Genomic DNA, 27,343 nt, shown 5'->3' on the forward strand with positions numbered 1-27,343 from the left:
ATTTTGTTTTACTCTCGGCAATGAACCGAAATGGCCATCTATCAAAATATTTTATAAATAGTTATCTGTTTTATGTAAGAAAGAGTTAACTTTTCAGCGGATTCACACCATTATGAAAGAAACTTCAATGTACATACATGTATGTCAACAAACATACTTAATGTAAATTTAAGTATAGTATAAACATATGTATGTATAAATATTTTAGATATGAATATCAATTATCACCTGTTGAGTTTGTTTACCAAACCAATGTACTTATACATACATATTTTGTAAAGCGCAAGAAATTTCAATTGCAAAAAAAAAAATAAACAAAAAAAACAAAAGCAAGGACACTTTCCTCTTTAATATATGTACATATATGTTGATTCTGTGAATTCTTAAAAATTATCACCAATGCTTTTGAAAAGTAAGAATGATGGTTTTTGTTTCTTTATATATTATCGGTTTTTTTTTTTATTTTTCCATAGTATCATATAGACTTATAAATAACGAAAATCATAAATAATATAATACATACATAAATAATGTCAAGAAATAAAAGGTAAATGAAGAATCCAATCGAAGGATGCCACAACGCTTTTGTTTTTATAGGCAAAATTATTTTGGCGATCTGAGTCATAATTTAGTAAATTAATAACTTAAATATGCGATCATAATCTTAGAAATTCTCGTTTATTTTTACGCTTCTATAAATAAATATACAAATACATATTATGTTCGTGTCTGCTGTTGAGAAAGTCATGTATCTTCCAGCGCAGAAAAAGCACGCTTTTATAATGATCCAAAGTAAGAACGTCAAGGAAAACAAGTATGTATGTATTTGTGACGTCGTCGTGTTTTCATTTCTTAATAAACAATAATAAAATTATACATATATTGCTCCTTTATGACGTCAAAATAACTAAAAAACTATTGGTATCTTAATTCTGTTTCAATTAATTGGACATTTTGCTAGATGAAACAATTGTTGTTAACATATACTTAAATACACACATACATACATACATACATTGAAACTAATTGATCCCTGACAGTTTGCATCTTTGTAATTCACAACTACATTCCATTCCTTGTTTTTTTGTGAACAGCCAAAATAATTATTGTTTACGTGAAAATGGAGAGTCATTTCAATATAAAAAGCCATACATACACATAAATAAATAAGGCCGTTCGTTATTTTAATATTTGCATTTTTGTTCCTATTTGTTTTTTTATATCGTTTCTCTCGCATTTCAAACTTTCGCAAATATCGAGACGATATTTTTTTAATTAATACACGCCTTAATAGTTTCTTTATAAATTAGTCATACAATTATTTCTACTAAAACTGCAATCTCCATATATGTAGGTATGTATGCATGTTGATTATTTACTTTGTATGTCGACGAAAATAAAGGAAAAAAATAATGTAATTGTATAGTTTATTATGTGTCCATTGCTGTTGTAAATATAGAGGATTATGATCTCGGTTATCCGCAGAAATATCTCAAGCCAATTAAAACTTCACTATACATCATCTCGCATTCGACCCCGTTTAGACCGTCGTTGCATCGTTGAGCAATGCGTTTAGTTCACGAGTATGCTGCACCTTTGAGCCGGTGGCGGTGGAAGCGCTGCATGGCCTTCCAATGTAGCTACAGTAACACAAATAAAGAAAGCAGAACGAAAAGAAAGGAAAAAACAGCACAATCATTGTTTGTGCAAAAGTGGGTAAGGAGGGGGAAAATGGTTGGGATATTGGAAAAGAGATTTGTGAATAAGGATGTTTAAAGTAAGAGGAGGAGAAGAAGAATATTCAAAAATGATTAGTCTGTTTTGAGTAATAAAATATGCAGTTCATAATGAAAATGTTCGAAATTTATGGAACAATGCAACGCTAAATACTCTATTGGTGATTTATGGACTATCCTTACACATGAGAGTATCAATACTAGTTTTCAATACGGCATTACTGCGAAAATATTTTGCAAATGCCGCCATCAAAATGCCATAATAAAAACCAGCAGTGATGGCCAAATCCGTGCATGCAAAGTTAAATGTTATTTAATGAGCGAAATTATGGTTAATAGTCAAAATATAAATCATATGACTGATATGAATTCAACAATGAAAAAAGATCCCAAGGATTTAATCTTGGCATATATGAGTGAAATGAGAGCCGATTAGTTTTCGAATTGTCACCATAGTACTTATGAGCTTATATTAGCGACCGGTTAACTGGGCCCGCTACCCGCTAACACGCTACTGACAAAACAATTTTACACTACCGATAGAATTCGAAGAAAACTATCATAAAATATTCAATACAATTAAGATTATTTGTCCACTGACACCGAATTTCAACAAAGGTCCTGTACCAATTGATAGCAAAGTACTCCGGATAGTAAATTTTTGACAACTATGAGGTGAAAGAAATGACCAAGCCGGCAGAACAGGAATGTAAAATTTTCTCACTCATAGCAAACTGTTTTTTCACCACAGAACTTTGCTACTGATTGGCACAGGCCCAAATTCCAATTGCTTTACATTTTGCTGCTCATGCTCACATTTCATGCTGCCAGACTGAGGGATTTATTGCTCCTCAGCATCATTTAAATTCGAGATCAATTGGGCGCTTGTTATTTGATTTTCAAGACTTGATTCTATTCGATTATAAATTAATGGAAAAATTAAAAAAAAGACAGCACCGCTAAAAAGGGAAAAACACAAAGGATGCGACAAACACATAGTACTCAACTCTGAGAACCATTACAAAGTTACAAAGCAAAGGATTAAAAACGAAATATATGGCGTTAGTTAATGAATAAGTAGAACAAAATGGAGCATATGAGTTAAGTCACAACACTAAAACATTGAAAACATACTGCGTGCATTCAAAATTGAATGACGACTAGATTTGCGCTACTTTACTTTCGGCACGATAACATACAAATACTAAAAAATACCATAAATTTCAGCTATGTAATACTAATTTGGCAAAATCAAAGAAAACTTTATGAGTATTGAGAAATGCCGGCGCTTTGGAAAATTTTGTTTTCATTGTTTTATAGAAAGCAAAAATGTGAATACAGTGCCGAGATACCCTACATTGCGAAAATTACATCTTAACGGGCAAACAAATAAAATTACATCATACATTGTTCCAATGATTTTCGTTGTAGATAGAAAATATTAGATAATTTTATGCAAAAGAGAATATAGATTGCAAAGATTTGCTACTAAAGCGCATCGACCCACATCACATCGTGAGATTTGAGAATTCGGACGGCGCTCTCTTTCCTCACCTAATTTTACGTCCAAAGTTGTATTTTGGCGAAATGTCCCGGCTACCAGCGGGCTTATTGAAATTGCCTTGCATATCTCGAACTTCGCGTGCATCGAAATAGTCGACTGGTTTCTGTTCGCCTTCGGCGGTGTCGCTCTTTTCATTGGCGAAAACACGACTCAACCACGGCTTCGTTTTCGAATCGGAAGCAGAGTCGGCGGCGCTAGTCTGTATTGTGGCCGGGTTAGAGGAGCTGTAACAATAATACACACACACAAAGAATGGATTTGTTGGTTGCTTTCGATATTCGAAAAACGTTGTTCATTATATACATATTATTCGTCCTCACTCGCACTAAGGCAGCTTTAAAACAGTTGCACAATTAACATTTTTAACTTCTTGGCAAAGAGAGTGTTTGCATACACAAATACAAATATGTATGTATATGTAGATGATATCCTCTTAAATAAAAGAGCACTATTAATATGTAAAGACAACGTTTTAGTAGGAAAATGATAAATGTTAGCTGTTTGATGGAACTGATAACTGAAAATTATATATAAAGGGGATAATAATGTAATAATTAACAAACATAAAAACTTCAAAGCTGTGCTATATAAACATGAGTTTTATTTTAACACAAGTCTTATGCCCTGGGAAAAGTAAAAAAATCAAATAAATGCATTTTGTTTTCATATCCTTTTTTAACTGTAACATGAAATGCGAACTATTCTCCACATTGAATAGCCTATTGATCGAATTTCCTTGTCTGATCAAATCTATTTTTATTAATTATTAAAAGTAGTTATGTACTAACTTTTCAAAACAAAAAACAAAATTATAAAAATAAAATTGTCTACCTTATAGTAACCGTACTCCATAACTGACTACCATAGCGAGAAGCATACATTATATGTACATATTAAGACTACTTAGGTGCAGTTGGAAAATTTTGTATAGCGCATGATGAATTTGGTGCAACTCTTACGTTTTCAATGGCACCAAGAATTAAATTAGTCGTAAACAGAATAACTATGGAGCTCATCGCAAACGTAATAAAGATGAAGCGTGTGAACTTGTTACTTTTTTTACATTTCCTCAAAAGTTTTTAAAACTATTCGACTATTCCGTTAACCGACTAATGGAGTCACAGTCAGCACAGCCGGTTGATGATAGCCATTAGAATATTCGGCAGGGTCTGACTCTTCGACTAGTCGCTTTGCATGTACTATGTACTACGTTAGCCCTTATATCGCTTTGCAACGATTATTCGACTATTGCAACAATTAAATCCTATTAATCGAAATGTTGTTCTTTCATATGGGAATCTGAATAATGAAGATTTGTCCGTAGTTCTCAATAACGGAGCTATTGCGGTTGGGCAAACACTTCGTTCCTGGTAGTTCTTGACATAGGGGAGCTAAAAAATTTGACTTTTTTTTTGCAAAATTTTAAATTACCTTGCATGTATTATTTAGCTTAGCTTAGAGTGAAAAGTTACCAAGTCCAATTTTCTAAATTTTACAGCAGAGGAAGAAAGCTTTTTATAGCATTTTTCTTCAAGTATTTCGCAAAAATTTGAACACAACATTTTGGCTGTTTAAAGCAAAGCAAAGATTTAGTATTATCCGGATTTTCGGAGCTTCTTTTGGACTAAGTAAATTTTTCTTTCATTGAATATAAACAAGAATAAATAAAATAAGTACCTTTATCGTTTTCGAAATAATGCAGAAAAATCTAGCCTCCTGTATCAAAATATGAGTTTTAATAAAAAGTCGACTTAGCAACTTTTCACTCTAAGCTAGCTATATGCCTCTTTGCGTGCAAAAGATGTCGAAAGCGTTGAGTTAAAAAGAAGCTCGCTACAGAGAAAATACCAAATAACTAAACAAAATCGCTAAGATAGTTCGTTACAAACGAGTCCATCAATCGTTCGTTTTGGAGCAATGTAGGAAAGGGTTGCAAAAAAAAAAAGTAGATATCCCTCGTTACCTTTGTTTTTTACATTATATATCTCTTTATTTGGTGGAAGGTGTTCAAACCATACGTTGAGTAAAACAGAGAGAGTAAAGAAAAAAACGTTTGTATGCAGGATGTTGCACCTTGCTTATCGAGAGTCTAAAATACCTCGTGTACTTCTGCGATAATTGAAATATTCTAGTTTTTAGAAAAAAACATCTTTGAGTGGTAGTAAAATGCACCAGAAATCAAGTCTTAAGCATAAAATATTGTATTGAAAGTATGCCTTCCGGGATAACGGCGGTCATAAAAGCAAAACATATCAAAAAAGGAAACAAGATATTCATAATTGATTTTCAATATAGTACATAAGTGGTTGTGGTAATTTAAATATGCTAGAGAAATAAACTATATTCCAAAAATTTGGAGCTATACGCTTAAATAGCAGTGTTATTGATTATGGATTGAACAATGCGATTATTGCATAACCGTTCTACTGACTTCAACCGTTACTGTATATGAATGGACTCGTACTTCCATCTGCTTTATATCAGTTTCCAAAATGCTCGCTTTTTATCACTCTATTGGCTTTTTAGCAACAACAGATTTTACCCATATATGTATTTATCTAATTTGTATAAATTAGTAATGTAGCAAATGTCGTGTTTAGATTTTCATTTCGAGAACTAAAGATGAGAAAAATAATATTTTCAAAGGGTATATACTTAAATGTCGTCTAGGTTGGAGCTCGTAATAGTCGAATAACCCAAAAGTCAAATGGTCGAAAATAGTCAAATAGTCGATAGCGTCGACTAATGTCATATTCGAATAATTCGATTTACCGAGTTATAAAATATGTATGTTTATACGCATGTGATTAAAAACAAAAAAAAAAAGGAAAATAAATTAAAAATGTTTCAAGAGACTTACCCGACATCCTTGTCGTGGTTAAGGGCTGTTAGGAAGCGAGGTTGCACGTACGTCCAGGCCCCTGAGTTCTTGTGTTCTTCCTGAACCCAGAATAGATCTGCGTTTTTATAAACGTTACTTTGCTCTTTGACTAAGTCGAATGGGAAGGGTGAAATCTATTAAGTAGTAAAAACGAAAAAACCCGAAAAATCAATAAAGCCTACTCAATCACTGTACAGTTTGCGTTGTTTCTAACCTGTTCTACGCGTACGATGGCAATCTCTTTCTCTAATTTCTTGTCTTCACGCGCCTTTAACAGATCGTAAAAAACACGTCCAGTACAGAAGAGCACTTTCTTCACATTGTCTGCATTTTCTGCTGCAGGACCTTCATCAGGAATTACACGTCTGAATTCACTACCTTCGGCCATTTCCTTGAAAGGACTTCTTGCCAATGGGTGGCGGAGCAGGGACTTAGGAGTCATTAAAATCAGAGGCTTGCGGAAAGGCATTGCAATCTGCCGACGTAAAATGTGGTAATAATTGGCTGGCGTCGAGCAGTTGGCTACGATCATATTAATATCGTGCAATTGTCGAATAGCGAATTCATCAGATTCAGGAGGGAAATAATCGGGATCATCAGCGCATAGACTCAAGAAGCGTTCTAAACGACCGGATGAGTGTTCTGGACCCATGCCTTCCATACCATGAGGCAAAAGGCAAACCAATCCCGATTGGCGAACCCATTTGGCTTGGCCGCTCGAGATAAACTGATCAATAATACATTGAGCAGTGTTACAGAAATCTCCGAACTGAGCTTCCCACAACACCAAAGCGTTAGGGTTGGTCATCGAATATCCATGCTCAAAACCTAAAACTGCGAACTCAGAAAGGGAACTGTTCGAAACTGAATATGGCGCCTGATCTGGATACAAGTGCTGTAGAGGGTTGTAGACAGCTTTGTCTACCAGCTGGTGATGCAATACATGATGCCTATGTGAGAATGTGCCACGCTCAACATCCTGACCAGACAATCTCACATGAATACCCTCTTTAAGCAGCGATCCGAAAGCCATTGCCTCCGCTAACGCCCAATCAGCAATCTTCTCGTCAACCATGTTCTTCCGAGCAGCCAACACACGCAGTAAACCTCTGAAACAATTAGAAAATATTTTTGTAATTACAATGGAAAATAGAAAAAAATTAGTTCTTAATACTTATGTATGACGAACTCCGCGGCATTTGGTGGCGGCGCCGAGAATCGGTTGCCAATATGAATAAGCGTTTCCTCTTTTACACCGGTTGGTGATACTTTCAAGGGATCTTTGCCTTCGAAAAAACCAGACCATGGAGAGTCAAGCCAATCTTTGTACTGTTAGAGAGGAGTATGTGCATTAATATGAAATTGTGACGTCCGAAAATGAATAGATAAATTCGGTACACAGAACTTCTTCTTACCTTGATGTGTGTTTCCTGTTTAGCTAATTCTAAGGACTCCTCACAGATTTTATCGTATTTGTCGGCTACAGCCTTTACTTCTTCAGGAGTGACTGTGCCTTCAGCGATAAGTTTGTTCGCGTACAATTCCAAGCAGGTTTTGTGTTTCCTAATCTTTTGGTACATCAGGGGTTGTGTAAACATGGGCTCATCCACTTCATTGTGGCCATTGCGTCGATAGCTAACCAAATCGATAACGACATCTTTATGGAAGGTAGCACGCCACTCAGCGGCCACTCTGCTCACATGCACAACAGCTTCTGGATCATCTGCATTCACATGGAAAATTGGAGCATTTACGACGCGAGCGACATCGGTGCAGTAGGGCGACGAGCGTGAGAAACGAGGGTCGGTAGTGAAGCCGATTTGATTGTTTACGACAACATGGATGGTGCCGTGAGTGGTGTAGTCGGGTAAATCAGACAAGTGCATCGTCTCGTAAACAACACCTTGACCACAGAACGCAGCATCTCCGTGCAATAATATAGACATGACCTTCTTGCCTTCCTGATCGCCACGGTAGAACTGTTCAGCACGAGTCTTGCCCTGTACCACGGGGCAAGAAGCTTCCAAGTGAGAAGGATTGGCAACAACAGCTAATCGAATATTTTTATTAGTGACGCGGTTCAAACGCTCAATATAGGTTCCTAAATGGTATTTCACATCACCAGAACCCTGGAAAGATTGCACAATAGCAATATCAAAAAATGCCGAATAGTCAATAAATAATCAACTCACGTCATCAGCTGCTTCCAATCCAGCGAATTGTGTGAATATTTGGGGTAACGGTTTACGACAAACATTGGCCAAGACATTGAGACGTCCACGATGTGGCATACCCATTATCACCGATTCGACACCCAATTCAGTTGAAACATCAATTACCTCTTTCATAGCCGGTATTAGCATCTCACCACCTTCCAGACCGAACCGCTTTTCAGATGAATATTTCTTCGCCAAAAATGCTTCAAAACTATAATCAATTAAAGTATGTATAGTATATATCTCTAGGCAATGAACGCTTTGTAGTAAATAGTTGAACTTTTCTTACCCTGTGGCGCGAGTTAAACGCGCCAGAATGAGTCGCTTTTGTTCTGGTGAATAGTTCATGACTCCAGGTGTTTCGAAACGCTTCCTAATCCAGTTACACTGTTCCAGCGAATTAATAAACATATACTCCACGCCAACTTTATTACAGTACACATTTTCAAGACGATTTAGGATCTCTCTAAACAAAAATGTTTAAATATCTAACTTCTCGGTTACGAAAAACCGCGTTTGGTTACGTTGCTTACCGCAATGGCAAAGTGGTTTCATCTCCGCCGATAAATGTAGTACTAGGAAGTTTGAATGGTCGGTCCATATCTTGTTCTCCTACATTTTGAGAACAAATATATTAGATGATATCAAGCCCAAATCAAAATTCATGTCAAACAAATATAGTACATAGAATTTTTTTATTTGCTTTGAAATCCGGAGGAGATCGTTTTTACATAACATGTTTTATGGCAACACTTAGTTCAGACAGAAGTTATTATGGATATACAGGACATAGAAAATATCACGACCTGTCGAAACATACATTCAGTCGAAACAATTATATATGTATGGCTAGGGCACGGAATCTCATGCAAATGCATGTTTTTAACCGACTTCTAAAAAAGGAGGAGGTTATCAGTTCGTCGGAATATTTTTTTTTTTTTTTTTTTATGTATGTTACCGCATAACTTTGGACCACGTCAACCGATTTCGATAATTCTTTTTGCCTCGGAAAGGTAGTGTCTCAGAGGTGGTCCCTACTAATACTAATCTGGTTGAGATCCGATCAGTGGATCATGATATATATATATATATATATTTTTTTTTTGTATGGGAGTTGAAGACGGTTTTTGTTTTGCTAAAAATTACTTGTTACTGGTCATCTTCAAAGGGAAATGGTTGAGTTGGCTTTACGAATCGTGAAATTTCCTTTAAAATGGCATTCAATTGTTAGTGCATATTTTGCAGTAAATGCATGATTTCGCATATTTTGCAAAAAATACCTGATTTTGCATATTTTTGCTTTTTTTTATTTACAACCATTTAACTTTTGTGCGAAATCTCTGGACAAAAAACTACCTTACATTTTTCCAAATATACATCTGAATATCTTCTCGGATAGCCAAGCGGCCATTGAGGCACTCTCTTCTACCTCTGTTAGATCTCAACTAGTGGAGGACTGTGGGAGAGAGCTGGCCTATATCTCTGATGAATACATAATTACCTTAATATTATGGGTCCCGGGACATAGGGCCATTTACGGCAGCGGACGAACTATCAGCACTGGATGTGTCCCACGCAAAAATTACCGAAATTTATCACATGAAGGCCAAGCAGAATTTTGTTACAGTGCAACTGCCTCTCTCTGCATTACGTACGGAAATTCATTTAAGACGCCAAATGGCTGTGTAGGTTGTACGAGTTGTGCAATCAAAATGGCAAACTTACAAATTGCTTGTCCCCAGGGTGACAAAACCAACCAAAGGTTCCCCTATTAAACGGTCAATGTTTCTATTTACACAAGATTGCAACTGTCTGCTTGATTATAATCAAATTTTATACATAAATATTTATTGTTTCTTGAAGTGAATTGTTTTCGTTGTTTTTGAATTTTGGGTGCATGAGATTCCGAGCCCTATATATGGGCAAGCGATTAGAAGTTAGAGCAATTTGAAATATCGAAACCGTTTATGCTATGTTTCTGTACTACATACAATGCAATAAGCGTCAATTCTGAATACAAACATTTAAAATTAATATTCAGTAAAATTTAGAGACTCATTCTGTGAAAACCCATTACCAAGATTTCTAGACGTGTAACTGTGGATGTTAATGAGTTCAAAACCTATTTTCATGAATATTAAAAAATTTACAATGCTTAGGTACTACAGGTGGTAAGTGTCCAGAAAACAGTACATACAACTAAATCTAAAGTCTAATGCTGGATTTCCACTAGGCATTAAATGGCAAAAATGACTAATGACAAAGTTGGGCATTAAAACTCATTACGTTGAAAAAATTGTCATTAATTTCATTTCCACATGGCATTTTTTGTCATTTCAATGCCAAGTGGAAATTCGGCATAATAATGAAATTTCGAGAGGCATCACTGTTCGTTTGATGTTATTCACAGTTCCAGTCCAAATAGTATGTATTGCATATTCAACAAATCAGCAAATCACATTCAATCAAGTAAAAATGAGCGCATGAGGACAGAAGTGGCCTAACTCACATTTTTAATTTTTTTTTGTAGTTAACTTATTTTTCTTTTATTTGCTTTGATAGTACGCTATGTAGCTGTGTACCATCAAACTAAAGAGTAAGTGACATTTATTAAAAAAATTATCACATTTGACACTACTTTAAGTATGAATAAAAAAAAATGTGGGTTAGGCCACTTCTGTTCTTATGGCCCTAAATGACTTCGACTGTTCCCCTTTTGAACTTCGGACGAGAATGTCGCACTTCCAGATGCTTCACGATTTGCAGGATTTTACACGAAGCTGTTCCAGGGGCCACCTTCCATAAGGTTTATTAATGGCGAAAACAGCTTTTCGTGCAAATCCTGTAAAACCATCAATGCAAATCGTCAAGCATCTGGAACGCAACTAATGAAAACCCTCATTTATAACGGGCTGCCCATTTCGCGATGGGGAAACTAAAGTCGCCATATTATCTACGATTTCTTTTAGCTGACACTGAGGATTTCGATCTGGACGAAATGTGGTTTCCACAAGACGTCTTGGAGTCCTTTTGGTATGGCTATGCGATACACAACTTTTACTTCACCGAGGCTAAAATGGATAACCTTGTATTATTCTTTATTTATTTTTGACAATAAGGTCAGCTGACATAGAGTGGTGTTTGGTTGTTAATTCTACTATATTTAATAAGACTTGATATACTTTTATTATTGAGGCGTACTCTTGTTTTTGTACGAATGGAAAGTTTAAAATTTTTGCACGGAAAATTCCAATAGGGGTATTTCTTCTATAAACTTGGAAAGCCTCGAGAGCGCCGAAAATCTCAACATAAAATCATTTCAAGTTTTCGAGTGCGAGGAAATCACTAAGTATTTTCGATTCGTACAGAAATAAGAATATACCTTTGTAACTTTTTCAAAAAAATCGTTAACGAGGTAGGGTTTCTCGTAAATTTGCACGTTTGTCTTCAAGCTTTAGTTTATATTTTATTACAATAATTGATAATCACTATTCATCGATTAAACGACAATCAAGAGCTTACTTCAGCAGAACAGGGCTAGCATTTATTTCCAAACATAACTAGTATCTAAACCTGTACACACTACGGTAAAAAAAAACAAAAATTTAAATTTCAGACAAGCAAGGGAATATGTAGTTAGGGGTTCGGTGTTATAATCGTTTTTTTTTTATTTTTTATTTTGAGTAATTTGTGTTTGAATCATCTTATTAGCTAAGCCAAGCTTTACGAGTCCGGTGACCAAATATTTTACATCATAATATCTCATAAACTCATATAAAGATTTCCAGACTTTAAGTTAAAGATAGTAATATTTTGTAACGGCAGACAATTGGTATTTTAAGTAAAAGGTTTTTTCTGAGTGGATTTCATTCCATCTTATTACAATTTTGCTTTACAGTGGTTCAAAGGTTTTACTTTTTGGCCAAAAATTATGTAAATCACTAAGTTTGTATTTTTATTAACGTATCGACTGAGGACATAATTCTCTTGTAATAGTAAAATTTGGTGGATAATTTTTTGTGCAAATTACTAACCCACTAACTTTTGAAAAACTGGAAGTTAGAGGGTTAAGATATACTACAAATATGTTCAAAAAAGGATTTTAAGGGAGTGGAGAAACCACAAACATTTCGTTTAAAAAGATTAAATTATCATCAAAAAGTCCAACCTTTAACTCTTCGTAAAAAGGTTTTGGTGTAGGTTTGGACAAAATCCTCTCATGGTTTGATTACTAAGTTGTATTTCTAGCGTTAGTGCGTAATTTGATTTGAGCTAATAAAAACCTCGGCCGCCCTTGTTTTTAACATCGTAGTGATTCCACAAGCCCAGGCACCCGCAAACCGTGTTTTGCATTCCTAGTGACTAGCCTTGCAGTATTAAAAAAGAATTGACGACAATGCAAAAAGTCGCCAGCTTACCAATTTCGACCCTAATTTCAACGTACTGTTCTTGTCAGTTTCCCTGGGCATTAAATGACCAAAATTTAAATTCAAAAGGGGATTTTATTAGCCAAGATGTTTACATCAATCACAAAAATTCAGTTAATAATAAACTGCAGGTGCCTGCATTTCCGATTTCACGGGCCTTACAAAGCTTTTACTTATTTATTATTTGAACATTTTCAAATCGACTACTTTGTGAAAACAGAACACATACTCTGACTTCCAATGGTGTGTCCTCACCACATAGCTGTTATTAGCATACTATTTAGGAAAATTTTAACTTAACATACACTCACTTTTTGACTAACTTTAATTTTATTTTTGCATTTAACATTTTACTAGGAAAGAAAATGATAATTTCTTATGTTACTTGCAGCCCTAACGTGGCATGTGAATATTTAAAAGCTGCATAATATATCCTGATGTTGAAATATAGGTCTATCTATAATGATTAAAGTTACTTTGCAGTGCTCTGGCAAATCGAATTTTTGAGTTACTCGTAAATAGTATCGAATTTGGGCTTTTAGTAAATACATTTAAAATTTTGTTGGAAAACGTTGGTTTTATTATAAATCACTCTTTTAGTAGAAATTGATTACATTGAACCCATACCATCAGATATTTTTTGCGACAACGTACACACATACATATCGTCGTAAAGTACAAAACCGCGTATGTCAGTTCGCACAAATTATTTTGTAGAGAGTAGAGTAAAAACACTCATATTTCAAAATGGTTCTCTTTTTTATAAAGCAATCGCATTTTTGGCAAAAAATGTTAGTTAGGCTGTTTTGCAGAACGACGATACGCGGTTTTGTACTTTAAACGACAATATATAGGTTAGATTTAAAGAAAATGCCAAATCTGTTTTACTGTAAGGAACTGTGAATACGATGACGAATTACGAATTACGATGACGTTTGCACGAACACTCGACATTAACTTGTATCAAATTTGTGGGTGACAAGTAAACATTAATTTATTACAGTTGAGACAAAAAAAAAACACTAAAGCTCTACCCCGAATTTTAGCGGACGACGGTAAAGCTGTCGGCGGTAAGTGAACAGCTGTTTAATCGCCACAGTGTAATCACAGTGTGGATGCAAACTTGTGAAAATAGCTAAAATCATTACAACCAACAATATGCCGCCTCCGGTGGACGGTAAAACTAGAAATAATATAAAATCAACCGAAAAACGTTGGCGTAAAAACGCTGCCGCCTCAATTAGGTGCCTGTCCCTATTTTTTTTTTGGTGAAATTTAATTTTGACAGCCGTTTACCGTCAGCCGGCGTAATTCTGGGTAGAGCTTAAATGTATAGAATATATTGAAATACATACTATTTATAAATAAAATGGTGTGAAGTTATAAACTATACCAGGATAAATCATCACACGGATACACCTACGTACATAATTCTAAGGAAACGGAAAGGACCGGCTTCAATTTGACAATATCTTTTTACGTTTTTATTGGGTTTTTGATCTTGATATGATGCTTTTTTTTTGGTATATCCTACTTACCAAAACTGAAATTAGCGTAAATGGCTTTCGTCGAGCAGTTGTCGGGCAATTCTGCGATATTAATTTCAAGAGGGTCGAGGTGTGCAATGTTATGTCCTCGAATCTATTGAAACAGTTCAAAAGCGTGTGGGTTTGGTCATTGACGAACAAACACATAGAAAAAATTTGGATTCCGTTTTTACATAGTATATGCATATATTTTGTTCATTTTTCAATTTAGCAACAGAAGGATAGGCAGAAATGTAACGAATAATCAAAAAGAAGAGATATGTAAAGAAAAGAAAATACAAGATTAAAAAAATAATAAGAAAATCAAAACCAACCAAATAGTAATTTTTAAAAATTATAATTATTAGATACAAAAAATCCCCAGCCTTCACGAGAATGAAAGTATTGAAAGGCCCTAACTAACACATTTTTTAATTAATTAATGAGAAGCACAAAAACATTTCAAAAATAATATCAACACAGGTGGAGGGCTTTTGGTACTAAAACCTACCAAAATCTGTGAAAAAAAGGAATTTCGAAAAAAGTGTTTGTTAGGGCCTTTGTGAATTAAGGTAACGGTATGTAGTTACGTAAAATGAGCTGGAAATGGTCTGTATGAGGTGCATACGTTTTTTTATATGAGTCAGATGCGATGATATGTCATACGTATACAACTATATACATACTTTTACTACTTGCTGCCTGTGCACAAAGGAATAGTAAGGAATACTTTTAGGGGTTCTCACAGCGAAATTGTTATTTTACAAATGTTTAAGTGGTTTTTTTGTTTTTAGCAAATAGATTTTGCCCCATGCAATCGAAACCACTGATGGATGAGGTACATGAAAACAAAAAAGTAATTTCAAAGGTACATACATATTTTAGTTTCCCGCAAATCATACAGCAGAATTACAAATTTTAACAACTTAAGCATAAAATTAATGTATCTTTTATCAGATCAGCAATTATAATTTCAGCTAAGGACTGATTAGCCTAACATGTGTAGTTGTTCGAAAATATACATATAGCGTGACACAGGTCGGTGTCAAGAAGTATTAGAAAGACAAAATATAATACTGTAACTCCGAATTTCATTGCGACAGCGCACCAAATCGTTTTTCATAATATTCATTTATTCAATTTCAATTATTATTTTAAACTAAAAGAAATGAAATCAGTTTAAGCAATTACCAACAAAAAAGGAGGAATGCTGCCGCAGCACAGCTTCGTTAGCTCGGCGAGTCTGACCATCTTTGCTGACAGCAATATCCGTCCTCAAGATGCCAAGCGGATCCAAATCAGCTGCCAAATGACCGCGAGACTTTAGGTGTAACAACGTTATTCATTCAAAGGAATCACATTAATGCATGATCATTTGATATCATTCAGATGTTGATGGAGGGTTTCATTGTTGTTGAGTTGATAGTGTAACATTATTCGATTATTTTAATGGTTTATGATCGTAAATTATAAAACTAATCTAAGGTGTGCAAATAAATGTCCACAAGTTGCTTGTATGTAATGATAAATTAAGAACTTACTATATACATATAAGCCTCGTAATATGTATGTATTAAACTTGAAGTCAGCTATGAAGTTAGAAAAATGAGAATCAGGGAATATTTGAAAAGGGAGACCCCATCTTGTTAGGTATAACCTATTCAATTACCAATTTGAGTAATATTAGGGGGGCGTAAGTTTCTAAATTATTAGAGGAGTTTATGAATTGGTTTCGAACTTCCATCTGAATAACATTTATATCTTTGGCATACCTTCTATAAATACTGTGAATATGGATTTGGGGATTATTTAAATACATAAACTGTTTTAAAAAGATGCATTCTAATAAACAAAACATAATTTAAAAAAATATATATATCGCTTACAATAATCGTTCACATATGAAAAGTTTTACTGTTGTAAAATAAATGAGAATAACTCAAAATAGTAGGAATTGGAATAAACTGACGATAGTACTACAATTTATACAATGAACAGAGTGCTATGAAATTAGTAGCGGTAATAAATAATTCAAAATAATACTGCTAAAATTCTCAACATAGGTTTATTGAGCAGACACTAATCCCACTGTTATTCTATTCATCTGGATTACTGAATTGCTTACCTGATAGCTCCTGATAATGGCTTGCACTGCTAAATGGTCCTCAATCGTCTTTGAATCAATGGCTCCGCCGGAGGAGAGAGCAGTAGCACCACCCGAAAGCGGTATTAAGTTTCTTTGAACAGGTTGAAAATCCGGTGGTGCATTATACGAGTTACTTCGGAAATAGGCATCCCAAGACTAGAATAGAAATTATTTTCATAACCCTTGCAACAAATATACACACACACAAATATTCACCGTGTGCACTGAAGTTGGATCACGTAGCCACGAGTTGTACATTTCCTCTACATATGTAGCAGATGTCCCTGACGCGAATTGTTCAGCCGGTGCCGAACTGTACGCACGCAGGGTAGCCAAAACGGTGGTATTTTTCCATACCTGAAAACATAAAAGGAATCTAAGTTAAATTCATTCATTTATTTGGGGCAATTTGAAACAATTATAATACCTTTGAATTGCCATCTTTTATCAACCACGTGGCAAAGTTCTTTTGCGCAATGGGTGATAACACCAAATTGAAAGCTGTATGTGCCCGATGCATCTCTTATTATGTTTCACTGTAATTAAAAAATATTTGAAAAATATACATTAATTTAACCATTACTAGCAAGATAACGCAGTCCGTATAATTTGTCCTGCAAGGGCATAACTATAATATTTAATAGAGTCCGACCGATAAAGCCGCATCGGCATTGGCTAGTATCGGCCAAAAGTATCGGCTTCGGCATCGGCCGTTTTTGGCCGATTCTTTTTACTTTTTCCGCATTTCATTCCATGTTATTTATTTTTTACTTTTTTAATTCCTTTAAAGTTTAAGCACCCCAAAATGTGAACACTTTTTATTTCTAAAGACTGAACAATACTTGAAAGCTCTAAAAGATGACTGAATGAATTTCACATGCACTTAGTTCGGGCACGGAATGGTTGGATTTTTGCTATGAGCTCCAAAAAGTGGTTGTCTTTAAAAGAAAAAAAAAAAACAGGCATCTTAGACTGTACCAATAAAGGAATAAATTCATTCGTTTTCGATTCACAAATGTAAATATCTATTTCAAAATTCATGACTGTGATGAAATGGGTATATTTTTTTCGCAAAAGTGAATAAATTCAAAATGTGAACCCGCTTGGTTTAATTTAGTTCACATTATCGGGCGTGAACTGTAATTTCATCGTTATTTTAAAATTTACGGTTACCGTTTATTAACAAATTGTATTGAAAACACATTTATAATTAGCAGAAGCTGCAAGTTTTTACTACTGAAAATGTTATTTCGAATGAATTATCTTTTTACATTGAATAAGAAAAGAACTATGGAACAAAGCATTGCAATGCTCAGGGTATTCATCTAAACCCGTAAATGCCTCGTAACTGTGTAAACCTGGTAAATAAACCGGTTTTCCATACAAAATTAAACAAGTTCACCAGGTTTACGTGGATACGAGGCATTTATTTACGCGTTTAGATAAATTGCCCTACTGTATTTTAAAACATATTTATCTATGAACATAAATAAGTTAATAGATTCTTGGATGATTATATGGTTTGTAATGTTATTTAGTTATTTGCTTATGTTTTTCTTTTGTTATTATAAAGTTTACTAAGATCATTTGTTCTTGAATGAATTTATATTCAGACAGTTTTTGTTTTAAGGAATCGATTCTTTGCTCACTGGCCGACTAATCGGCATCGGCATCGGCCAAAAATTGGGAATCGGTCGGACTCTAGTATGTAAGGCAAAAGAAATAGAGAGCAACGTGTTGACCACTTTTGCTTAAAACAGTCCCTCACGTTCGAGTTTTATTTGCAAGCAGGTTTTTGTATGGGAAGGAAAAAAAAACTTGAAAGAGTAACCCCGCCGTCCCATATATTTTAATATGAGTAATTATAATTATCAAAATCGTCTTGTTTGAAATATTAAAGTTATAAATATTGTAGTCAATACATTGTTCCAAGACCATGCATGTGCTTTCTGCGTCGTACAAACATTAGAAGGCGGCAATATCGCACCACCAATAAAACAAAAATTTTCCACATACAACGTTGCTAGAAATCCACATCGAACGTACATTTTAAGAAATTTGCAACGCAACATTTGCGATTACAACACGATCAAGCTATATTCTTTAGATATAAAAGGAGTATAAGAAAAATTTTGGTCGCACAAACACTCGTACTCGTCCCGACAAAAATAACAGTCGCCTAGAAAAAATGTGTATCGCAGTTAGGCAACTTTATACTTTAAATTAGTTCATTACTTATTTTACGTAATTTGTAATAGTTGTTAAAATAAGCCATACAGCCAGAGCAAAGAGGAGAAAATCCAAATTTTTCTTGTAATGATATCGCGAAATCATCGAAAGGTCCTAAATCGACCGTAACTTATGTGCTCAAACAGGTTAATGAACAGAAAGCAAAGTTGGAAGTGGTCGAAAAAAAGATTAACTTCAAAGAAAATAGCCAATGAAGTGGTACGAATTTTTAAGCAAAACCCTGGGCTGTATTTTTTTTTTTTGTTAATTAATCCCAACGGTTTTTACCCTCTTTTCCCGTCCAACCGACACGTACGGAACTTTTTTTCTTTTTGTTTTTTGGTGTCGAGACTTGGAAACAGGAGTTTGTTAAGTGTCGAGATCTAAAACCATTCAGCTATAGGATCGAATTCATCAGCTGATTGGATTGGATATGCTAAAGACAGTATTTCAATTATTGAGAGTGGATATCACATACATTGACATAAACGGCATGAGAGTTAAAATCTTGACAAAAACAACGGAATGATTCGTTTAGTTCAATACTTAGTTTTGCATGGCTTCAAAAACAGAGGTCAGCCACAAGGGCCGGGCTATTAATCAAGCCTGTCATTAATTTTACGATAAATATTATACCTAGCAAGTTAACATGTCACAAGGATACGTTCAAAAAGTTCGGAAGGAGAAGGAGGTTTGCAATCATTTAAAGTCAGCTTAACGCCAAACAGAACAAACAAACAAAATGCCGCCGCAAAACAAGAGCGCGAAAGTTGTTCGATAATTTTGTTCACGATTTCGACAGCATAATCATGGACGATGAAACCAACGTTAAAGCGGACTTCAATAAGCTTCCAGGTCAGCCTTTCTATACGGCCAAGGACACAGAGGCGATGTTGCAATTTTTGATTTGGCAAGCGATGTGTAAATGCGGTTTGAGAAGCAACGTTTTTGTAACTACGGGGACAATAAATCAAAAAATTGACGTCGGAAAGTGTTTGTAGAAACGACTTCTGTCATTGGTACTCGGGCTCTGTGCTATTTTGGCGCGATTTCACAAGCTGTCATTATAGAAATATGGCCAAGAACTGGTATGAAGAGAAAAACATCCATGTTGTACTGAAAGAAGCCAACGCACCAAATTGCAAATTTTCACCAAAATTTCAAATCTTTTAATCATAATCTTTAGAAAAAATGTTAGTATGCAGTTCTGTAGCACATTTAATTATAGTATAATGAAGTGCAAGTTTCAAGTTGCTACAAAATTCCGTAGATTTTTGGATTTATTTTTTTTGCTGGCAGTATCCTCCATATGTCTAAAAGGAAATTGTTGAAAAGACTTTGTATGGAAAAAACGTGAAACACGTTCAACCAAAAAAGCTCTCAAAAATCAACGGGGTTTTTTACAAGTTTGAAACTTGCACTTCATTGTACTAAAATTAAATGGGCTACAAAACAGCATACCAAAATTTTTTCTAAAGTATCTGATTAACAAGTTTGGTGAAAATTTGTCGATTTTTTATAATTTTGTATAACGTGTTTGTGGTATAACCAGCTAGGCTATTATAAAAGAAATAATATACATTAAATAAACAAAACACAAATAGCCAAAACTGGTCAAAATATCGCACTCCTATTATTTTGTGCACCACTATCTAAAATCGGAAATAAGCCCAGATGTTCAGCCATACTTTCTTAGGAACTGTTCGGATATACATAAGAACACATTCTTTGATGTCATACACAGTTCAAAATAATTTATTTAATACGGGAATTAATTTATTTAATAAATTGCCAACAGAATTATAAACCCAATCAAGTGGTTTTACATTTAAATACATTTAAAAGGAAATTTACTGAATATGTAAAAGATAATTATAATTAATAACCGAACCATCAAATGTTTGTATATTATTTATACATACATACATACATTTTCAAAGAATAGCGAAATTGCTAAATAAACGAAGTTCATCATCACTTTACACTTGCAGGAAAAATGTTTTTTTTTTTACTTTCCAGCAGTTTTTCTCAGTTTTTCACCCGTTGCTTTCTCTGGTGAGAAATTTTTTTCTTTTTGACAGTTCTACAGGTTTTGATCTAAACATCGCTGGAACGCACCTAATACCACCCGGGTATAAAAATGAGTTATCAGCAAATGAACCGCTTGAATAACTTCATTACCTACCGAATTTGTGTGTGATTTATGTTGATTGTACCACAAATTACTATGAACTTATACCGGCGGACATTACTTATTCATTTGTTTGCCTAGGTTAAACCACTTCAGACTACGAAATTTATTAAGCTTATCACTACAAAAACTGTAGTCATTCTCTTCTCATCAAAAAACATGCACCAGGAACACAAAAAAAAAAACATTATCACTCCGGCCTTTGTATTTTCTTTCTATGAATCAGCATATCAGTTTGCGTTCGCGTAAAAACCAAAGTGATAACTAAGCATATGCCATTGTAATCGCTTTTGTTTATTAGCATTGTTTTATTATTTATGTATTTGTGTGTGTTAATAATACTAATAAAATATGCGATTAACTCGTCGGAAAAGTTTTTTGCAATCTATATTTGGGTAAATAAAAAATGAAAGTCACCGACCTTGGCCTTAAACCTATCGCCAACAAATCAATCGATGGCAAAGTATCAGCACGTCACGTGAAAAAATTGTTTTTACATACACACATACATACATATTTACATATGCACTTGCACAGCACGAAAATCGGTCTCTGGCGAGGACTTCGTTAACAAGCAGCTGTTGGACATTTTTTGGTTAATTACAAAACAAATTATGTACGAATATTTGACCAAAGATGTGTAAGCAAGCAAAAAGAACACATAAAGCACAACATTAAATGTTCTTACGTAAAAACAAAATTTCCAGCCCGGACAATATGTATTTAATTTCTTAACATTCCTTGTTATCGCCAAACGAAAAAGTTCGGCATTACGACAGCATTTCAATTACATAATGCAGAAAAATGTCTCTTACGAAAAATGTATGCACATCAACGCAAACAAAGTGGAGTGGCACACACACAAGCGTAGTAGAATGAAAGCAATTTCACTGTTAATCAATTGGTGCTGAACAAAATATTTGGATTAAGGTCAGACAGGCAGATAAACTTTGATGTAGTACCTATGTACATACATACATACATATGTACAAAGTATATTCAATTATGAGCAATTCTATATCAGCGAATTCACTTTTGTACTTTTCCAAGGCGACAACTAATGAAGAAACAAATACTGGAAAACTCTTGCACTTTTTGTTGCTTTTGCACATACCCTACAAACACTAGTTAACATTTATGTGATTCCACCATCAGTTTTTGCCGAGGTCTGTACGATAGCAACGCCGCGCACGGACTGAACGTATTCACGCCAGTTAGCGATGAGAAAAACAGAAAAGTCACAAGTCCGCAAAGAAAGTTGAAAAAATAAATAAATATTTGACGATGCGAGCCAACTTATGTATGTGCTACAACATTCACATCTCGCAGAGGTATAAGAAAGATAACAAGAAAACCTAATTACATACATACATATATTAACAACGAAAGCAATTATGAATCCACCCCAGAAGATAATTTAGGTAGGCCTTCTCAAGTGAAGCCATCCTAAGAGGCCTACCCAAGAAGGGCTGAAAAAGTCCTTCCTTGCATGCCTTCTAGAAGGGCTTATCCATTTACAATTTTCGCGAATGCATAAATTTATATTATTTAACATTACAAATGAATTCTGATAAACGTTTTAAGTTCCAATAACACATATTTGATATAAATCTTAAGCAAATACTTCAAAGATATATGATTTTTATAAATTAAAGAAGCAACTCCTCCAAAAGGCCTTCTGAAGTACGTCCTATAAAAGCCCTTCTGGAAGGCCTTCTGAAGTACGTCCTATAAAAGCCCTTCTGGAAGGCCTTCCATGGGTAGCAAAAGAGGAAGCCCTTCAATTTGTGCCACTCCATACAAAAAAGAAAGGAGAAAAGAATGCAGAGTGGAAGGCCTCTTGATTCTCAGGAAGGCCTTTCAGAAGGGCTTTTAACTCCTGAAATTATCTACTGGGACTTGATCCTCTTTTTACGCGGTAATACAGTCATGGTTTCGAACAAATTCACTTATTCATTCCAATTTGCATATAAAACCGAAATCTCGTAAAACAATCGTATTTTGCATGGTTTGAGTCCCACGGCCAGTAGAATTTTTATTTATTTCTTTTTTATTAATTTTTTTATAAGTTCTATATTTTTTAACGTTGCTTTCCGTTAGGTGCTATTGACTTTTTTAACGCAATTAAACTCTAAAAAAATTTAATTAATTAATAGCAAAATAAGAAATTTGATATAAAATCAAACAAATGAAAATAAACTAAACTAAAATTAAATATATAAATCAAATAAAATAAAATAATAAAAAACAATTTTTGGCAATCGCTCCAACCGAGGATCGAACCTGGCACCTACAGACTCGTAGCACGCAACTCTCACCTCAAACTCGCTTGATTTCTTTGCTTACTTGCACAAAAGACCACAGCCGGCTATTTTTACCAGTGTTGTCATCGAAAATTCCCCCTGATCCGAGTTAATTCCCAAAAATTTCGTGCATTCGTTCGGCTGCTTAGGCCCATTTTAAAGAGGAAAATGCACGAGCTAATTAGGAAGCTCAAGCCTACTTCTAAAACTGACTTAGATGACCTTTCGGCTATTTTACTGCAAAACTGTTTGTATCTTCGAGAGCCTCTTACAGTTATTTTTAACAAATCATTGGCCTCTGGTATCTTTGTGGATGTCCATTTCCCCTATATATAAAAGTGGAAACAGAAATTATGTTCGCAATTATCGGCATATTTCGAAGCTCTCGTCTGTCTCCAAACTGTTTGAGATAATTGTGAATGCAAAGTTGTATTTTGCGGTCAAGCCGCTCCACCGTCACCAATTTGTCCATTTTCAGCGAATGCTGGATTTGAGCGTTCCGAAACAGATCTCAAGTGGATACAATTTACACTGATTTCTCTAAGGCGTTTGACAAAGTATCCCATCGAATACTCCAGTCGAAGCTTGAGCCAATGGGCCATCACTCCACGTTTTTCATTGCTCAAGAAGAATCGCTCGTATAAATTCTGTATACAGTTTGAAAGTGTGATTTATATGGTTTTTGTTAAAGCATGAACTATATTTTGATAAAAAAATATCAAAAAAATTGTTTGCCTGGAGAACTTTGTAAATATTAAAAACGAAACACCATTCATCCACTTTTGACCGCCACTGTATATCGATGGCTGAGTGGAAGATCGACCTATCTCGGCAGCCGGTTCGAAAACGCCCTATCTCAGAAATCTTTTCAAGGACGCCCTACTTCAGAACTTTATTGAAAAACACTCTATCTGAGAATTTTATTGAAGAACGCCCTATCTCAGAATTCGGTTCAAAAACGCCCTATCTCAAACGAAAATACATTGAAAATAAGCTGAGATAGGGCGTTTTTGAATCGGCAGCTGAGATAGGGCGTTATCCAACCATATCTGAAATAGGGCGTTCTTGAAGAGTTTTCTGAGAAAGGGCGTTTTCGAACTATCCGCCGATAGGGCGATCCTAAACTCAGCCGTCGATATGCAAAAAAAAAGAAAAATTAATTACACACAACCTTCACTTTAAAAAAGACAAGTTACTTGTTTCTGATCAGAGTTGATGCAGGCACCCTTTCCATTCCAAGCTGCCGTACTTGAATAATTCAGCTGGCACGCCGACAGCGCCAGCAGCTTTGTTTTTAATCAGTGGACACTTGTTACTTGACCTAAATTTAATAGAAGATATAGGTAGTTGATTGGTTTGCTAAATCTACAAGTCAGACATGCCATGTGATGATTGGCAGCATCTTTACGGGGAGGTTTTGTTGTTGTTGTTCGAACAGCATACAAATACCCCAACGAGTTTTTGTGGAGTGTTGTTGAAGTGACAGTCCTTGGCCAGATATAAGTCCGGGTCGCCCCGGCACGTAGACCTGACTGTCGTCGGAACGGGGGTTCTGTTGTTGTTGTTGTAACAGCATACAAATTCCCCAAAGAGTTTTGGGGAGTGTNCTGTTGTTGTTCTTGTAACAGCATACAAATTCCCCAAAGAGTTTTGGGGAGTGTTGCTGGAGTGACGGTCTTTGGCCAGATATAAATCTGGGTCGTTCCAGTTACGTAGAGCCCACTCTCGTGGGACGGGGAGGTTGTGTTGTGGCTTTTGCTTATATCGTACGTTAAAAATATACGGAATTATTTAAAAATTTCCGTTTTGTGGGAAAACGCAATCGAAGTTTGATCATTTCATACAATTAGTATACAAAAAGACATACATATGTATCTCCGCCATTTTTGGGAAGTTTAGTTTAGTCATCTGTTAGGCTGAGCATATTTTTGTTATTGTTGTTGTTGTAGCAGCATACAAATTCCCCAAAGAGTTTTAGGGGAGTGTTGCTGGAGTGACAGTCCTTGGCCAAATATAAATCTGGGTCGTTCCATCTCAAGCTTGTTAATTGTATGTTGAAATGAAATTTTGAATTAAATCTCTATATTTATTATTAAACGTGCGATATGTACAGGGTGGCGGCGAATACGTGAGGCCCACGTTTTTTTTTTTTAAATAAAAGGGTTCTTTATGGATTTTGTGAAACAAGTATTTTATACTTAATTTTGTACATATTTTACTTTAATTTTAACACTTTGAGAGAAAAGCGCAAGTGTTCATCGGCTAATTTATTCCATATCTTCTGTAACCATAGTCTAATTTCCTCAATACTTAGCAATGGAATAGACTCGGAACTGGTGACCAGGACGACCATTCATTCGTNGCAATAAGTAGCAATGGAATAGACTCGGAACTGGTGACCAGGACGACCATTCATTCGTCCAACCCTATACATTTTTTTCTTTTTTCTTTGTGTTTTTAAACAGTCTAAGAAAAAATACACCTGAAAAAGACTTGTTCCGCATGTACTCATCTCCCAAAGTTTACACTGATGGCAAATACAAATAAGGATTTAAATTTTTTAATAAACTTAAGTTAAAATATGTGCAAAATAAACAATAAAATACTTTTTTCGCAAAATTTATAAAAGGACACTTTTATTTTTCAAAAAATAGAGTTCTTAGGGTTATATGGGTTCCCAGGTTCGCTATGGGAGATATCAACGCTCGAGTGTTTAATTTTTAAAAAAAGTGATGCCATCGCTCTCGTTTCCCTTTCTGCCCACGCTTACAGCATACAGCACCAATGGACATACCACTGGTTTAATAAATTATCTTGACATTATAATGGCCTAGCTATGCGGTGTGCTTCCGAACAGTTCACATTAATAGGGAATTTACATGAGACGATTTTTAGTTGAATGCAACAATCGCCTGGTGTAAACGGCCTTTCAACTTATCGCTTCCAATGAAGTTGGTCGGCTGCCTACTTTCGTTCAACTTTTGGTTCAACTAATCGCCTGTGAAAGTTGAATCATGTAAATTCCCTATAACCCACAAAGTTGGCTGAGCTATGTACACATACATATGTATGTACATATATGTGGCACTGAAACTCTGGTATCTATTTTGAAAGCCAATGTTTCAAGGTTGCTCTTTACATTTCAACCTACATCTTTTTCCAATTCCATTCACATATTTACCTTTATGTATTGTGGAAAACACTGCGTCTACGTATCGTCAAACGCAGTAGCCGTGCCTCCTCCGATCTTATTTCCCATCAGCCCCAAATATATACACAAGTAAATACATACATATATTCGTATTATGTAAGTCTGGATGACGAAATGAAGGCGTTGAAAAAAACACAATTTTGCCATAAATTTATCTGCGAAGTATTTAATACAATAATATGGATCAAATCCCAATTTTCTTACCAATTATAACCGAAGATTTTGTTTTTTTGGACCGAATAAAAGGCACACTTTCTTTTTTAGAAAAATATACGTCAACTACTTTCCAATCACAGCGACAATGATTCGAAAGTGTCTCCACTTTACCTTACGACTTAAATTCCAGCAAGCTCCACAAAGCCGTAAATTAAAAATACAGCGAGAGTAAGAACTTTAAGTTAACGGCACAGTTATGTCTTGGGCAAATTATTTTATAATTTTTTACCACTTTTACCTGAAATCTGTCCTCAAAACCAAGTCGCCCAACGAAAACCGATTAGGATTTGACAGCTGACAAATGGTGTAGCCAGATCTAATCAAATGGCACAAAACTGCAGGTTGAACATACACAATTAGGGCTGCCACTTCTCCCGAAGAGAATTAAAATTGGCAGATTTTATACCGAGCCAGATTCATAACATGCGTGATGGAATGAATAATTGTTTGGCATAAATGCAGTTGGGCTCCAAATCTCAAATTAAAAAAAGAAATATTTTTAGGTTTGAGCTCAACTTGAAGTTAAGTTGAGAACTAAGGTATTTCTCAAATCTCCAATGTTGTTNGGCTCTTTTCGTTTATTTACTGACGGCATTTAACAATTTGCATGCGCATGTGCATAGATTTACTTTATTTTATAATTTTAAACAAATATAAATAAATTAAATACATGCGCGATGCAAGACCTTTATAAGNA

General features: G+C 35.0%; 1 protein-coding gene across 12 annotated transcripts; it reads right to left on the reverse strand.

The window, feature by feature from the left end:
• Positions 1-26,960, reverse strand: LOC108365435 (2-oxoglutarate dehydrogenase, mitochondrial). Of its 12 annotated transcripts, none has more exons than XM_017619455.1 (15): positions 22,031-22,227; positions 20,369-20,373; positions 16,924-17,033; positions 16,713-16,853; positions 16,476-16,652; positions 15,542-15,671; positions 8,931-9,009; positions 8,687-8,863; positions 8,374-8,608; positions 7,597-8,310; positions 7,356-7,510; positions 6,396-7,290; positions 6,161-6,315; positions 3,291-3,524; positions 1,541-1,640 (listed from the first exon to the last, which is right to left on the reverse strand). In XM_017619455.1, exons 3-15 carry the CDS (start codon positions 17,014-17,016, stop codon positions 1,541-1,543), a joined length of 3,285 nt encoding a protein of 1,094 aa, XP_017474944.1. In that variant the 5' UTR covers positions 17,017-17,033; positions 20,369-20,373; positions 22,031-22,227. The 12 variants fall into 12 exon arrangements, with proteins under 12 accessions (XP_017474948.1, XP_017474949.1, XP_017474951.1 ...); XM_017619454.1 differs by lacking the exon at positions 20,369-20,373 and adding an exon at positions 21,005-21,006 and having other exon boundaries at positions 16,924-17,032; XM_017619459.1 differs by lacking the exons at positions 15,542-15,671; positions 20,369-20,373; positions 22,031-22,227 and adding exons at positions 14,363-14,465; positions 26,885-26,960 and having other exon boundaries at positions 1-1,640; positions 16,924-17,032.
• Positions 26,961-27,343: the final 383 nt, after the last annotated feature.

Source organism: Rhagoletis zephyria, unplaced genomic scaffold (genome assembly GCF_001687245.7).
Source record: "Rhagoletis zephyria isolate East Lansing unplaced genomic scaffold, Rhagoletis_zephyria_1.1 Rzeph_scaffold_01870, whole genome shotgun sequence".
NCBI classification, from domain to species: Eukaryota; Metazoa; Arthropoda; class Insecta; order Diptera; family Tephritidae; genus Rhagoletis; species Rhagoletis zephyria.

Bases quoted from the DNA above. Each gene is read 5' to 3' on its own strand.
- LOC108365435 (XM_017619450.1), bottom strand. From the start codon at position 17,016: ATGCATCGGGCACATACAGCTTTCAATTTGGTGTTATCACCCATTGCG. The intron at 16,854-16,923 runs GTATTATAATTG...TTATGTTTTCAG, and splicing joins TAAAAGATGGCAATTCAAAG to GTATGGAAAAATACCACCGT. The intron at 7,511-7,596 runs GTAAGAAGAAGT...CCTCTCTAACAG, and splicing joins AACAGGAAACACACATCAAG to TACAAAGATTGGCTTGACTC.